Source organism: Sciurus carolinensis, chromosome X (assembly GCF_902686445.1).
Source record: "Sciurus carolinensis chromosome X, mSciCar1.2, whole genome shotgun sequence".
Taxonomy (NCBI): Eukaryota; Metazoa; Chordata; class Mammalia; order Rodentia; family Sciuridae; genus Sciurus; species Sciurus carolinensis.
Window position 1 is genome coordinate 29,947,461 of NC_062232.1, and position 18,176 is coordinate 29,965,636.

At 33.9% G+C, this 18,176-nt stretch overlaps 1 protein-coding gene across 1 annotated transcript in view; it reads left to right on the forward strand.

Annotated features, from left to right (window-relative positions):
* The window catches only part of Cfap47 (cilia and flagella associated protein 47), a 403,733-nt gene that overhangs the window by 381,230 nt on the left and 4,327 nt on the right, over positions 1–18,176 (forward strand). The window contains 1 exon segment of the mRNA XM_047535909.1: positions 14,454–14,622. Coding sequence (XP_047391865.1) covers positions 14,454–14,622 — 169 coding nt within the window.

The window sequence follows — 18,176 nt, forward strand, 5'->3', positions numbered from 1 at the left end:
GGATATCTTGTTTTTTAAAATGTCTTTTGAATTTTATTTTTTGAGAACTATGAAAAAATGAAAGAATACATGACATGATTCAGTCTCTAACAGTAAGATCTGCTTCCTTATGTCTTGGTAATTTTTTAAATGTAAGGAAAAGGAAAATATGACTATATATTTATGAAAGAAGCAAAACAAAGTCATTCTGCTTCATTACAATCCAATCATTCTGAGTTCATTATAACTAATATTACTAACATTCTCTTAGATGTTTTGTTAGAATTAGAAGTAGCTTGTATCTCTTATTCTGATGCATTTTTGCAAACATTAAGTTCAAAGAAAGTCTTGATAGACATAAGAAATAGACCTACTTTGTTTCAATAAACATTTCCATAAACATTTTCCTAGGGAATGAATGCATTTATCAGAAATTCTAGTATATAAAGTCATATATGAAAAATGCATTAAAAAATGTGAAAAATATTGACTTTTTTTGTCTTGAGCTCTTTTATATTGAGTGAACTGCTTGTATTACAGAGAATCCAAAAATTCCATCAGAATATTTTCTAAAGTAGAGATTTTTATTTTGCTCAATTTTGATTCTGAGGGTATAATATTGTACACCTTTTAATATTGATACTAAAATGGGTTTTTAAAAAATATTAAACAGTAAATAGAATTATCTTCAATAAGTGCTTAGTGTGCAGATTTGGGGAACATTTTTGGTATATTTTATTGAGTGAGGGTTCCTCATGCAAATGGTAATAACATGTTGACCACGTCTGCAGTCATTTGAAGACTTGACAGAGTTGGATGATCAAAACGGCTTACTCTCACAACTGGCAGTTTACTGGTTGTTGACAGAAAACTGAACTGGGGCTGTCAACAGTAGCACCTATATATAATCTCTCAATTGTGTTTGTCCTTGGTAATTGGATTGTACATTGTGGCTGGTTTCTCATAGTGTTTCTTCCAAGAGAACCAGGTAGGAGATGCTTGGCATTCTCCGACATAGACACCAAAAGTTCCATAGTGTCACTTTAGTTACATTTGACAAGAGAGTCACTATGTTGACATGGATATAAAAAAGGGAACACAGGCCACTTTTTTCAATGCGAAAGTATTAAAGAAAGTTCAATCATGCCATGGTAATCAAGTAATGTTTACTTGAATATTTTAAGCTTCTTTTAAGTCAATAAACTCTCTCAGATTATTCCAGAATATTGTCACCACCTTGTAGTCTTTGGGTGTCAAGGCTCAGATCATGGTGTGTAAACCACAGAAAAGGATGGGTTTACTTTCTTTCTTTCTTTCTTTCTTTTTTGATCCTGGGGATTGAACTCAGGGGCACTCAACCACTGAGCCACATCCCCAGCCCTATTTTGTATTTTATTTAGAGACAGGGTCTCACTGAATTGCTTGGCACCTCCCTTTTCTGAGGCTGGCTTTGAACTTTCAGTCCTCCTGCCTCAGCCTCCCAAGCCACTGGGATTATAGGTGTGTGCCACTGTGCCCAGCTTTTTTTTTTTGTAGGTCAGTTTTCTAGGACAATTGGAAACTACCCACTGCCCTATGTCAGGTCTGTTTTTCAACTTATTTTAAATGATTCAATGATGTAAATAAACTACTGAATATATTTAACTTACTTTCCATTCCTGGGTAAGCTATACCTAGGTAATTATTAAAAATATCAGGTCACTCTGAAGATCTAGAAAAGTAGTAGGGAGTATAGGAGAAAGAAAAAAGATGGGATAAGAAAACAGAGTGATGTAATCGTGTTTAAGAGTTGACCACTTCCCCATGGTGGTTTATCTGTATCCTAAATTAATTATATAAAACACTGTGCCCCTAGGATACTAGGAAAGAGAAGATACTTTAAGAATACATTTCGTTTTTTATGTTTTCACTATTTAAGAGGACTAGTGTTTGTCAAAGAATAATTTTAAGCATAATGTTTCAGAGCTACCATGTATTCTGATGAAGGATGAAAACATTACAAAGTATCAAAACAGCTTACCTGTTAATCTTATTTTTAAAATTTTATTTGCACATAAGTGATTAGTAATAAGTAAAACTTTTGAGAAATTTTCTTTTCTCTGAATGTCTTACTTTTCACTCACATCTGTCATTTGTGAAAGCATGAAAAATATTTCTCTTTAAAGTGAACAGAACATGAATTACACAAAGGGCTATGATGTAAATCTTAAGAAATAATAGTGTGCCATCTTCTGACCACAAACACTAATTACAACTCAGTTCTGCTAAACTATAGGAATTAGAAATACATTCCTAATTGTATAAACTAAGCAGTTTTTGAAGTGTCATTTTGGATCATGCTACATAGAAAATTTTATATTATAAAATTAATATCTACTGTGGACAAGGATTCTGATTTTAAAAAGGAAATGATAGGGCTTTGTGTGTGCCTATATGTAAACACATAAATATGTGTAATTTAAGAAATCTTTTGGGACTCATACTGCTTGCATTGTTTAAACTATCTTTAATTCATCATCTATCTTACCCCATAGCTGAGTATCCATTTATTCCTAACAATAACAATAAAACTACCATCCTTTAAAAACTGATGACATGTTAAAAAAAAAAAAAAACTGATGAAATTGTTTTGTAAGCAGTTTTCTCAAGGACTTTCCACTGACTGAAATAAATAGCTTTCAAATGCTCCAGATGGAGAGCAAAAAGTATTTTTAAAACCTCTAGAAACCCTTTAAAATTTAATGACAACTTTTCCCCTTCAGAAATCTTATATCTCTCCTCTATGCATTAACATCATATCTCTAGAGTCAGCATTTATCTGAGCAGCTATTTCAATTTTCTGAATATAGTTATTTTTACCTTTGAGAATGATTGCCATATTCTTGTCATAAACATATAGAAAGGGATATTTCCCCAGATACAGTTTTCTATCATGGTTAATGATATTGTTATCAAGAAAAAGAATAAAAATAATTTCTTTCCAATAAAGATCAGAGCTATGTCAAATGTAGGACACTATCAGCCCACCTAAATGATTCTTTATGATGGTTACAGTTTCTTTAATCCCTTGTCTGTTCCATCTAAGAACAACACAATAATAAAAATAATAAATGTTTATTGTATACCTACTATTTAACATATGTAAAATTATATAATTTAATTTTTACAGCACTACAAAATTGAGATCGTGTTCTCTGATTTACCTAAACATTTGCATACCCATGCTCGGATACATGTTTACACAATGACAGTAGAGAATAAAGTAAGTTACTGGACTTAGAAGTATTTAGTGGGTTGGGTGGTCATTTTAAAAGGTAAGATGCATCAGTTCCTGCCTCCCTTCCCTCTGGTTCCATCCCTATAGAGACTAGACTCTTGTTCACATCCCTACTCCAGCTTAGTGTCTTGGGAGCCTCAGATTCAGGGACTCCTGAATTTTGGTAGGCTAATGAACAAGTCAGACTTCCTCACATATATATTCAATACTAACAGCCCCAAGAAAGCTGCTAAACATTCCTGTTCCTATATCCAGTATTAGCTTTGTCAACTATAGGCAAAATAATAATCCTGTTGGCCAATATAAATTAAGGAATGCCACATTCAAGAGGAGATAATTTCTATAAATATCTGTCATCATTGGAATCTGGAATTCTCCTATCAGAGCCTTATCCTTTTGATTTAGGGTGGTCATTTTCTGTTTGTTTGTTTTTTTGTTTGTTTGTTTCTTGCTATGGTGGATCAAGCCCAGGGCTTTGTACATGATCAGCATATGTTCTCACAGTGAACTAGACTTCCAGCCCCAAGATGATCATTTTTAAATAGTGTTTCACTATCCCAAACCCTAACCCCCCTCTCCATTAAAATGCACACAAACCCTTAGTATTAAAACTGTGAAGCACTATTTTCATTTCATTTCTTCACTTGTTTCAATGTAAATGCTTGAACAAAGAAATTCATGGATAAATATATAAGTCAATAAAACAGAAATCTTGGAAACCACTGAATAAAGAAGAATCTCCTGGAAGTCATGCCAACCTAAAATGAGATTATTGGGACTATGTAGCAATAACCTTTGTGTAAATGTATATAGGACTTTACAAGTTGAAAGGATCACATAGTTCAGACAGTGGCAAGTAAGGGCAGGAAAATGAGTTTTGAAACTAGGTCCAACAGTTCTTCAGGGGCAATAACACCCCCTTAGGTAACATTTGAAAATCCATATAGGAGTGTTTGTTGGGTTCTGTCAACATTTCAAGCCTCAGGAAAGGGATACTAAACCTCCTGTCATCCTTAGGACTCTACAGACCACCTAGACCTATACCTTTTAAGCAGGAATCTCCTCACTATTAACACTCCATGTGATTTACTTTCTTCCTCCCCAAACAACAACATCAAAGCTCATGCCATGAGAATGCCCCTTTCCTACTCTTCCTTGGTGCAGTCACTAAATACATTCTATAACTCCCTATTCAACACGTAGTCTAATGTTACTCTTTTGTTCATTAACCCTGGCATGATGATGATGGAATATTTGCTGTCTCAAGTTGTGTTTCTCTTGAAACCCATACATTTCCTGAACTAAAAGAAAAGTGCTTCTTTACTTTTCATTAAACCATTTCCCCCACTGGATGATTTAAGGTTGCACAGATTAGAGCATCCACTAAAGTGATTTTAGCAAACCCTTTTTCTTGTTTCCTTATATAACCTATCGAATGCCCATTCACATCAGAAATAACAAGTTGAAGCTATTGCTTCTACATTGCATTCTCTATTGTTAACAATATTTTTGTTCTAAAAATCATCAGTTTTGATTTTTAGCCTGCCCCTTCATCAGCAGTATCTGACATCTTTAATTTTATATTTAGTTTTCAGAACCAAAACAGTTTTTACCATTGCAGATGGGATGACTCAGACAGAAAATTTTTTTTTTCTTAAGGAAACTCAAGGGTTGGACAGGCACAGTGACTTGTAACCTCACCCCCAATTTCTATAATTTAATTCTGGGCCTCTGTGAGATTAGAATCACTCTAGTAGTGCACTGTCAGTGCTTCTCATGAGTACTTAAGACTACACAAGTCACATGTGTCAGTACTAGGGATCAAAGATATGTAATTGAGAAGTCAACTTACAAGTCATTATTTTAAAAAATTATCTCACGAAGGAAACCTAGATCATCTTAAATAAACCATCAAGTCTGAATATCATAGTCATTAAACTATAATTTTAACTGATTTACTGGTGGTCATCTGTGTGACAGGATTTTCCCAGGGCCTGAAATACAGATTACAGGCCAGATGTATAATACATCTGTTTATCTGATCTGAACTCTTCCCATTTCCTTTCTCTGCCTTTAGTAGGGACAGTGTTGCCTTTCCTGACTCACATTAATTCACTGTAGGCCCCATGGCTTCCTGAAGACTCGTTGGTTCACTCATGTTTCCATCTTCTTCAAGACTGATGTCATCTCTTCTCAGGCTTTCTCTTCCTCGGAAAAGGGCCCAGGCTTCCAGTGGAGCCTGAGGAAGCTGGCGTACATTTATCATCATAGAGGAGGCAGGGATAGGACACTGTGTTACTTCAATTAGGTAGTGACTTTCTCTTAAGTAGTGATGACTAAGTTCACAACCAATAGGTGCTGTTATGTATAAAGGGCAGACAACCACATCAGACCCAGGACCAAATATCCCAATCCATCAGGGCCATTTCTCCCACATCAAGATAGCAGGCCTTACATCTTCTTTCTCCAGAGAGGATCTTCTTTCCTCATTCCCTCAGGGAATACAGTCTGGGTTCCAGGATGCTGAATACTTTGAACCATTCAGCACTTATTTTCTCAGTCCAAGGACTAACTTTATGGCTTTATTTAAATTTTGTTTTAGAAATATAGCAGAATGTATCAAAGAAGGATAAATTGTAAAGCTCACCACTGGCCATAAACATTTCTCCCAAAGATCCCAGACTTTATTCCTGTGCATTGACTTTGGAAGTACAGAAGAGAGGATCATAGTATTCTACAAGCAATTGTTCTTGAGAAATATACTACATTCTAAACTTCTGCTATAAATACTGCAAAGCTTCCTTACCAATGAGTTAATATTTTAAAACTTTCATAATGAAGCCTCATTATTTCATGAACTGATTATATAGTTGTTCTACATGAATCACCAACTATCATTCCCATGAGTATCTGAATAAAGTTCAAATAACTATAATTCTTGCGTCACTAAGAATTATGCCCTAGACCTATAAGATTTTACAATTCCTCCATGTTTTTAGTTAAGATTGAATTTTTTGTGTGTTTATATGGTCTTAGATAGTTTTGTAGGAGTGTAAAAAGGTTAGAAATCAAAGATAATGAAGCCAGTGTAGACTCAGGGAATTCCCTACATTATGATTTATGAAAGGATTCTGGAAAAATACTATGAAACACTAGGTTACCTAAGGTCACAACCTCAATTCTTAATGACCAGATAATTAGAAACTGAAGAATAAATATTATAACTGTACAAAATATCCTGGCTGGTTTCTCATTTCAACTTTGACCAAAACAATTCATTTACATTTTTCATATCATTTATATATTTTATATTTTGGAAATGTATATAAGACATTTTTAACCATGAGTTTCCTTTGAATCAGTAAGTTATAAACACTGTATTACAGTCATCTTCTTGGTAATGGGCACTTTGTCTCATTTTTTTCTTCTATTGCAGTAAGATACACATAGCATAAGATTGATTCTCTTAACAAATATTTAAGGGTACAGTACAGTATTATTAACTATAAGCACAATTTTTTTACAGCAGAATGTTTATCTTGCATGACTAAAACTTCCTTTCTGTTGAAGAGTAACTTGATTTTCATTACCAGCTGCCCCTGGCAAACACTATTGTATTCTCTGGTTTTTGTTCTGTTTTGTTTTTGACTTTGACTCTTTCAGAGACTGTGTATATATGTATACACACACACACACACACACACACACACACAAGTATACATATATATATATATATATGTCACAATATATAAAATAAATAAGCACATATATATAAAATTGATTACAATGTAGGGAGTTCCTTGAATCTAAACTGGCTGCATATCAGTGAATAAGTCTTTCATCTCCTTGCTTAAGTTTATGTGTAAGTATTTATTATTTATAATGCTAATGTAAATGGGATTTTTTTCTTATTTTCCTTTTCCATTTATTCATTATGTATAAATGAAACATTTTGTGAAATTTAATTTTAAATTATATATAAAAACAAAAATTGTACATGTTTGTGGGTTACATGTGTACACTGTTTAATGTTGAAATCAGATTAAACATAGCTGGGCATGGTAACCCACTCCTGGAATCCCAGCAACTCCGGAGGCTGAGGCAGGAGGGTCACAAGTTCAAGGCTAGTCTCAGAAATTTATCAAGGTCCTAAGCAACTTAGTGAGTACCTGTCTCAAAATAAAATATATAAAAAAAGAACTGGGGATGTGGCTCAGTGGTTAAGGACCTCTGGATTTAATCCCTAGTACCAAAAGAAAAATCCCAGTTTAAACAGTTAAACATACCTATCTCCTCAAATATTTACCATTGCTGCAAAACATTTGCAACTGGTTTTTGAGTGTTCATTTTGTATCCTGCAATGTTTTTAACTTATTTATGACTTTCAAAAATCTTTGTATTGACTCTATGGGGTTTTCTGCAATAAGGTTTTATCGCAAGGAACATTTTTTTCTTTTTCCTTTCATATTTGATGTCTTTTATTTCTGACATCATTGCTGTGGCTAAACCTTCCTGTCCAGTGCTGAATAGAAGTGGCAAGAGTGAGCATCCTTGTCTTATTCCTGATCTCGGAGGGCAAACTTTCAGTGTTTCACTGTTGAGTATAATTTTAGTTGCAGGCTTTTCACATATGGCCTGCATGATGAGATAATTCTTTCTGTTCCTAGTTAGTTGACTCTTATAATCATGAAAGGGTGTTCCATTTGTCAAATGATTTTTCTGTATCTATTACAATAATTGTGTATTTTTATACTTCATTGCATTAACATGATATATCACATTGCTTGATTTTTTATGTATCAAAAAAATTACTGCCTCCCTCAGATAGTTCCATTTGGCTATGGTGTATGATTCATTGAAAATGCTGTTGAATTCATTTGCTCATTTAAAAGAAATTTTTTGTACCTATTTATATGTTCATCAGGCATATTAAACTAGTTTTATTTTCTTGTGTTTATCTGCTTTTGGTATCAGGGTAATGCTGGCCTCATAAAATTAGTTTGGAAGTGTTCCCTTCTCAATGTTTTGGAAGAGTTTGAGAAGGATCATTATTATTTCTCCTTTAAAAGAATGGTAAAATTCACTAGTGAAGTCATCTGATCCTGTACTTTTCTTTAATAGGAGTTTTTTGGCTACTGATTTAATAATCCTTCCAATTCGTATTTTCTATTTCTTTATGAGTCAATCTTTGTTGGTTATGTAGTTCTAGGCATTTACCATTTCTCAATTATTTTGGCTTTTAATTATTCATAGTAGTTTCTTATAATCCTTTTAGCAACAGAATCAATTATGTATAATGTATCCTTCATTCTTTGTTTGAGTATTCTCCTTTTTAAGTCAGTCTAGTTAAAGCTTTGTCAAAAACTTTGTTGACCTTTTCAACAAACCAACTCATATTTTCATAGATTTTTATCATCTTTTTTTCTATTCTCTTATTTCATTTATTTCTGTTCTAATTTCTCTATTCTTCCTTCAGCTAACTTTGGGTTTAGTTTGTTCTTCTAATTTGTTGAGGTATAATATTGGGTACTTTCATTTTTTAGAAGAGCTTAATAAAGACCAATGTTAATTTTTCTTGGTAGAATTCAGCTGTGAGGACATCTGGTGCTGGAATTTTCTTCATTGGAAATTTTACTTACTACTACAATTTTTTTTAACTGACTTCTTGAATTTATTTCTTCTTGGTTCAATCTTGGTAGGTTGTATGCTTCTAGGAATTTATTAATTTCCATTTTAGTTTTTTACTGTGCTTGCATGCATTGTTTACAATAGTTTTAATTTTCCTTTTAATTTCTGAAACATTAATTTTATTTCTTATTTTATTTATTTAAATTTGTCAATTTAAAAACAAAACAGTTTTATTGAAATTTTTCTATGGATTTTATGTTCTCTGTTATATTTCTACTCTGATCTTTATTATTCTTTACTATTTTTTTTATTAACTTTTGGTTTAGGTTGTTCTTCTTATAGATAAGTGAAGCATAATGTTAGGTTGTTTATTTGAGATCTTTCTTCTTTACTTGAGCATTTGTCTCTATAAATTTTACTTTTCATCTGTATTTATAACATCCGTTAGGATTTCATATATTGTTTCCATTTTCATTTGCCTTAAAATATTTAAAATTTTCCTTTTGATTTCTTTTTTGACAAAGAAATTGTTGTTTAGGAACATGTTTAACTTCTGCATATTTGTGAACTTTTCTAAACTCTTCCTGTTATTGATTTCTAATTTCATAGCCTTGTGGTTAGAAAAGATACTTGATATGATTTCCATGTTCTTAAATATGTTGACTTATTTTATGGCCTAACATATTATCTACCCTGGAGAGTATTCTATATACCTTTGAGAAACATGTGTATTCTGCTGCTGTTTGATGAAGTGTACTATAGATATCCATTAAGTTCAGTCGACCTAAAATGCAGTTCAAACCTAATGTTTCTTTATAAATTTTCTGTCTATATGATCTGTCCATTGTTGAAAGTAGGGCATAAATGTCCCATCCTATTATTGCATTGCTGTCTATATCTCCCTTAAGATCTATTAATATTTGCTTTATATATTTATGGGCTCTAGTATTGGGTTTATATATATTTACAATGGTTTAATCCTCTTAGTGTGTTGACCCCTTTATCTTTGTACAATAATGTGGCAATTTATTTCTTGTGGCAGATTTTGAATTAAATTCTTTATTTTCCCTCTTATCTCTGAAAGACAGCTCTGCTGAGTATTTTTGGTTGTCAGGTTAATTTTTTCCCTCAACACTTTAAATAAATCATCTCGCTCTCTCCTGGTCTGCATAGTTGCAACTGAGAAGTCCACAGACAGACTTATTAGAATTCCTTTGTGGTCAGGTTCTTTTTCTGTTTCTTATTTTAAGATTATGTATTTGCCTTTAATTTTTGACAGTTTGAATATAATGTGCCTTGCTGAACTATTTTGGATTAATACTGATCGTAGATCTTTGAACTTAATGTGCCTACATGCTCATATTTTTCCCAGGATTTGGGTAGTTTTTAGTCATTTTAATAAGTTTTGTGTTTCTTTTTCTCTCTCTTCTTCTTCTTTCCATCCTAATATGCGAGTATTAGCTTTCTTCATGTCTTCTCAGATCCTACACAATTTTCATTCTTTCTATTTTCTCCTCTAGCTGGTTCATTTCAAATTTCTGTTCCAGTTTATTTATTCTTTCTTCTGTTGATCAAGTCTGCTTTAGAAGCTGTCAATTGAATTTTTAAATTCATATGTTTCATCTCTAATAGTCCTGTTTGGTTCTTTTATTTATTTTCAATCTTTTGGTTGAGCTACTTGTTTTTCTCTTGTGTTATTTTCATGATTTTGTTAAATTGTTTACCTGTGTTCTCTTTTAGTTTATGGAACTTCTTTTAAACAATTATTTTTACTTATTTCTCAGGCAATTCAGTGACCTTCAGTTCTTTGGGGTCTGTGCTACAAGTTTCTTTTTTTGCTCGGTGGTATCGTGTTTCCATGATTCTTCATAATCATTATAACCTTGCAGAGGTGTCAGTTCATTTGAAAAAGTATCACCTCTTACAGACTTTATAGAGTGGCCTCAGTAAAAAACGACTTTCATCTTCAGGAGCAGGGGGAACAGAACACGTGGGTGTATGCTATGACACTAATTCAAATGGTGGAGATGCCATGGTTGGTGGCATACAGTATTTTCAAGTCTTTGAGGAAATAATGTCTCAAGGTCTTAGATAGTTGGGGTCTGTAACACCAGCAACTGTGTGACCCATGGAGACAAGAGCTACGAGAGATTCAGGTATCTTTGAAGGCTCTTGGATTCCTTAGTGGTAACACTGGGTGCACTGTCAAGTGACCAAGACAGGCAGCAGTTAAAAGTCCATGCTCAGATGATGAAGCCAGATAAGGGGTGAAGCTAACCACAGATGCAAATGGGGTGCTTAGGCTCTCAGTGTGTACTTGAGCAATTTGTATGGGTCAGCTATGGAATGGAGTCTAGCCAGTTGCATGTGTATGGGCAGACACAGGCCCAAGCTGGAAGCATACATGTGAGTGCAGTTATAGGAACCAGCTGTATGTTCAAACACAGTGGCAAGAAGCAGCCTCCAAGGGACAAGGCAAGCTGCAATTGCAGGACTTGAGGCTAGCATTGTGCACTGGCCCAGTTGCAGGTGTCTGCTGTCAGTACACACTGGGGTAGAAACTGGGGTCTGCAGCAAACAACTTGAGGCTATTTGCAAGCACAGATATGGTTGTGCTGGGTACTAAGCCAGAACATCCACAACAGCAGCAGCTGGAATGGTTCTTAATGGGGGAGGGGAGGTATTGGCTCAGCACTGGGAGACCATGAAGGCAAAACTCTGTGGGATCTTTGGTGGTGAAATATTCAGGAAATCTATAGTGTCTGTGCTGGCTGTTTGCTTCCCCACAGTGAAGTCTTCCAGGGCTCCCTGTAGAGCAAGCCACCATAGCAAACACTGGGGAGTCCTTGGCCATGAAAATTGTGAATGATACACAACCTCTAAGAGGGTCTTTGTGATCCTCAGTAAAGAAGTCTGATGAAGTCTTGTGCAGAACAGGACATTGAGAATCATGGTGTCTCCTGCCCCATGGCTGTTATTGATATCTGGGTTTTCTTTGTTTCCAGTTATCTTTAGACTTAACAATTATGCTAATCTCTGCAGTGACCTAGGGAGAATGAAATTGAAACTACTCTCCCAGGAAGTATACCAAAGGATTGGGGAAGCTAGTTGCTCAATCCACTCCTTTTCCCTGTTAGAGGGACTTGCAAACCATGGAGTTCCTTCTCTCTGTGTGCTATCTGGAGGATGGGGTGGTGCAGTCAAAATGTGTAATTATTCTTTGTTTTTTTTTCTTCCACTGTATTACTGCTGCATCTTAAATGGGCTCTTGAACTCTTTCAGGCTTATTTTCATTCATGAATAACTATCATATTATTATTTTAAAATAATTTCTCTCTCTTTATTGAGCCTTTCTGATTTTGTTGAGGTATCTATCTGTTCTCATGGTTTGCCAAGCTTCCTTAACACAATTATTTTGAACTCTTTGTCTGGTGTCTTAGTCCATTTTCTGCTGCTATAACAGGATACCCCAGACCTGATTCTGGAGACTGCAAAGTACAAGAACATGGCACAAGCATCTAGCAATGACTTGTGCTGTATATTATTGTGGTAGAAGCTGAAAGAGTAAGAATTGACAGCAAGACCAGCAAGGATGAGATCAGGTCACTTATATAACAACTGATTTTCCCTACTCCCATGATAATGACATTAATGCATTCATGAGTGCTCCACTCTCATGATCTAATCATCCTCATTAGACCCTACCACCAACACTACTGCATTGGGGATTAAGAGTTAACATGTGTTTTGGAGGAGACAAACTATAGCATCAGGCAAATCATAGATCTGTCAAATCATTCTATGTGGAAGGAAATAAGGCTGAGATCTGCTTTACCATCTTGCTGATGTCACTTTCCCAAAGGTTAGCTCTCTCGATAGTGTCCCACAAATTCCAAAAGCTTTATTCATCCCTTTTTATTCTTTTTCCCCCCTCTTCTGACTAGTTGTTTATTGCTGATTTCTCTTCAAATTGATCTCTCTTCAAGTTCACAGGTTCTTTCTTTGACTTGATCAAGTCTATTGTTGATTCTTCTTGTTACAGTTTTTCATTTCATCAGTTGTTTTTGTCAGCTGCAGACTTTGTTTGGTTCTCCATAGCTCCCAGAAATCTAGAGCATGCTAAATCCCATCAGCCTGGAGAAATAGGCAAGTCATAAGCCAATTCCTTGGGCAGCCCCACCTCCATGGAAAGTCGGAACACTGGATGCCCAGGTGCATCTTCCATTTTCCTCCTCAGGAAAAAGCCAGGAACTGGCTGGCTCTTTTCTCCTGATCATGTAGCAGCACTGTGCCAGGCGGAGGAACTATGGCAAAAAGGTGTCAAGAAATTCCCTGAATTCCATTTGGCTTGTTTCTTGTTCCACTGTGGCACAGAGACTTGTAACTGATTTCTTTATTCCAACAAGGGAAAATTTCCATGTATTATTTTTGAATTGGTGTCTCCAATGAGGGGAAGGAGGATTTGTGAGTTCCCATTCTGCCATGTTCCTGATATAATCTTCATAGACTTATTTATTGGATCATTCATCATTTTCTATCACTGTTTAAAAAATATTTTAAAACAACAGCATATAATGATGATTAAAGTAATACCGGCTAATCCTTACCAATTTCCATGTGCCAGGTATTGATAATGTCACTCTACTGTGGTTATTAATTTAACAGATGACAAAACTGAGATACAGAAAGATTAAGTATATTTTCTGAACTTGAGGACCAAAATAGAGCTGGTTCCAATCTAAGCCATCCAGAATATCCACAGACCACCTTCTCAATCTTCCATCATGATATTCAATACATATTTGTTGAATGGATCACTGAGTTCCAACCTGAATCTTCCCTTTGTTCTCTTCTATGTTTCACTATTGAAATTGTTTTCAGAAGCCACACCTGACCTTTTTCATGCACTTTCCCTGTCAATTTGAATTTTGAATTCCTCACTTACAACCTGTTATGCAGTGTGTGGGTGCCCTGCTTTATTCTACCAGGAAATCCCTCAACTTCTTTCACAGTCTTCACCTCAAATGTAGCCAGCCTTGACATGAAGATAGATGTCACTGGAATCCAAAATGTCATTCAGTTCACTTCCGATCACAGTGCTATCTTCAGGACCAAGAAACTTTAATGAAACTTTAAAGTGTTTTCACCTCACTTAACAAGTGGAAAGCTGAAAGAAAGAAGCGAATATCATGATTAAATATTAGTAGAAACAAAAGGTTTTATCATAGTTTTAGCAGTTAGTTATTTTACATATGAACTTATTTGCAGTTGGCTAAATTTTCATTTGGGACATCAAATTCTGCCAGTTTTTATAGGAACAATATTTTTATTGGTATACTATGAATGTGATGTGAATGAAAAAAAAATCTCTAGGATTCTATTTTGTCACCCTGGGAAGAATGACACTTCATTATAAAAATGCCTTCTCACTCTTATTCTATTAGCATTCAGCCTTCATATTTACCTGTAGGTCTATTGCAGCAGAATTCAAACTTTATACATCAATACTCACAAAAAGAATTAGATCACAATCTAATTTGACAAGTTGATATTTACACTTTCGTTCCAGATATTCTGAGCCCTTCACCGCATACTTCCTACCTGGCAGTGATCCGGAGTTTTTTGTAAAGCCTCAAACTGGAGAACTTCCTCCTTATAACACTAAAGGAATCCTCATCATTGTAGGATTTAAACCCCGAATGTACAGTAAGAAATACAAAGCAACATTAGTAATAGAGGTGAGTTCTATAAGGACAATAATAAGGGTGCTTGATATCACTAAAAGTATCACTAAATAAAGAAGATAAGGTTTTACCCAATGATCAGAGACAACAGAAACCTTGCAAAAGTCAACTTATTTCAACTGCTGTGTATTATTTTGCTTTTTTTTACCTAGCAAAAGAATTTAAATATGGAATATAACATAAAGGTTGTCAATTCCAGGGGAAAATAAGAAATTACTTCTCCTCCATACTAAGGAAATGTGGAAGAAACAAACAACTGTAAAGTGATATGCATAACTGTGTATCATTTTGTGGAATATAGTCATTCAAGACATTATATTATTTGAGATAGAAACTTTGGAACCTTTGATTAAGGCATAGAGTACTGTCAAAATGTTGAAGGCTAAAATGAAGAACATGAAATAGAAGGTATATTTCATTTAGAATTGAAAAACATTGTGTAAAATGGACTATTTATAAAGAATTCTGTTAAGGTGACCATTTGTTAACAGTCATGACAAATATAATTTTAAAATTTTATCTGGTAAGGAAAATTTCTCTTTAAAATTTCACATACATTTTATAGTAAGAACTTTTAGGCCAAAGATGATTTTCATATTCTTTTGAAAAAGATACTTATTGCCAGTTTACTTTCAGTAGCACAGACTCGAAGGACATGTTGTCATCTTATAATACTCAAATCCTAACGCCAAAGTGATTTCTAAACTTTTAAATCAATTATTAAGTAGTACTATAATCAGATAAATACTATTATTATTTTAATGAAAAGAGAAAATAAAAGGTTGAATAGTATTTTAAAAAGTTATTTCTGTTTTTCATCTTTTGAAGAGTCTGTACAACCTAAACAATAAGAAGATAAAACCTTTTATCTTGCAGCACGTATCTCATTGCCTGCATTGGTACTTAAAGTGATCATGTTGTATTTGCTTATATACTCTAGAGGGATTAAATGGCAGCCTTAAAAAGATTTGCATATTAAAATTACGCTCATTTTATCTAGCATACAATGAGCATTTCTGAAATTAACTATTCATCAAGTTTTATGAACAAAATAGGTGCCTAGTTTCCCTGTAATTTGAGAATTAAATCATTGGTGGCATAATTAAAGGTTTTATGTGAAGGTATATGGAATCAATTGAGACTGTCATTTTTCATTAGTTTTAAGTGGCACAATTTGATAAAGCTTACCTGAGAACCAAATAGAGATTGAAACATGTTTAAGAAATTAGTATTTTGTTGATTAGGTTTTTATTATGGAAAATTTTAAATAGGTGCAGAAATAGAATAATCTCAATGCACTCATCATACAGTATGAACAATTATAAACTTATAGCCAATTCTGCTTTACCTTAACATCCACCCCTTTCTCACCTTCCACATTAAAGAAAATTTGAAACATTGAATTATTTATAAATATTTCCTACTACTCTCTAAATGACAAAAATCATAACCATTATCAGAACTAAAAATTAACAATAATTCCATAATATCAATACATGTCAAATATCCATTTAGTGTTCAAAATTCCAGGTGACTTCTAAATCTCATAAGTTGCAAAAGTAATATAGAGTCTTGTGAAGCCTTCCCTGAATTTCCTCCAATGGTGACATCATAATACCTACAGTAAAATATTAAAACAAAGAAACTGATATGGGTAAAACACTGTTAACTAGAGTAGAGACCTTATTCCATTTTTGGCATCTTTTTTTTTTACATTTGTGCATTTCTGTGTGATTCTAGGCAAGTAGAACCCAAGTATAAGATGAATGTAACTACAACCACAACTGAGATATAGACCTTTTTCATCACCACAGAGGAATTAACTTGTGCTAACCCTTTATAGTTGTATCCAACACTGAAATTCCTGCCATAACCCTGACATACACTAATCTTTTCTCCACCTCTATGGTCTGTCATTTAAAGAATATTATAAAATGAAATAGTACACACTCCATGACCTTTTGAAATTGTTTTTTTTTCTAAGTATAATGTCCTTGAGATTCATAAGAATTATTGCATATATCAAATCAATGATCTTAAAATCATGGTTCAAACAGTCTATTTGACTCCAAATCCTAGTTCTTAATTTCAACATCATGATGACTCCTATAATAAATGAGAAGACAATTTAAAAAGTTAAATCATTATCTAAATGAAAATTATTGTTTACATTTTCATCAATTTAAAATTATTGATTTTAAGCATTAAGTCAATATTTGCAGCAATGTGATCTTCATTGTGCTTCACTTGAAAATAAAAATGATTTTAAGGGACAGCTTAATTAAATATTTGCTCAAAAAATCTCAACAATCATATTAGCGAGCTTCATAATTTCCCATGTAATTAAATCACTTTTAGAATGATTAAAAGCTATCTTTTCCAATTAGTAAATGAGGTAAATAGCACTAGATTTGAGGGACCAAAGTTGACTTGTTCCAACTGTTTTACAAAAAGCTGTGTTACTCTGAGAATAGTAAATCTGTTCAGTTTTCCATAGTGCACGTAGTAAATTTTAAACAGTATACAAAAGTGTGAGAACTATCAGAATTATCCAAGATGAAACATATGATGCTTCATCTTTGTTTATATGAAATTATACATATATATTTATATTTAGGAATATAAATATGTCATATTTATGTGTAAATGGTCCTGTTATAATTAGAAATATAACCACACATAGGTGATATAGGTAAATGTACATTGCTTTTAAAGGAATCTACCATTAGCCTAAACAGTAGAAAATGGTAGTGTAAATATGTATCTTGGTTTGTATTTCCTTAGAAGCAAATCCTCAAATAAGAATTCAAATTCAAGTACTATGTTTGCTCTATGATCTCAGGAAATAGATATAGGAAAGCCAGGATTTGAGGTACAGAAGGAAGGAAATCAATAAAGGATGCTTTATCAAGGCATTGCCACAGTGAGAAATGGGAAATTAATCCCATGAGAGATCTCTAGGAAATAGTATAGCAGGCATGCCTCAGGATTTTCACACCCAACAGGGCCAGGAAGTTAGGGTATTTATACACACCTCTTGTCATCATTCTAATCATTGATGGAGGAATGCTTCTAGGGACAATTAATACTCTGATACCAAGAGAAAAGCCTTCTGGGGTTTCTGAAAAATCCTTAATCATAGAGGTGCAGGTACCGACAATGGAAATTTGGAGTGGACAGTGAAATGGAAACACCTGAGAAATGTAGGTGGCCACAGACCACATCTACTAATGAATAATTATCAATTGTTTCCATTCACAGAAAGAAACATGCATTTAACAACATAGCTCTAGTCATTCATTTAATGAGGTCATTGGCTTTGCCCAATCTCTTTTCAGAATATAGACACACTAAGTATATAAACTTCAGAAGCAGTTTGATGGCCCTTGTTTTTAGGAGATGAAAAATGCCCAAAACCAAGGTCACATTAAGCTCTGTGAGGGTTTCAATGAGGTTCTGAAACAGCATGGACTTGCAAATAGATTAATATAATCAAGAAATTCAAATTGAAGAAATGTAAAATCAGCTCTGATGACTAAGTTACTTTA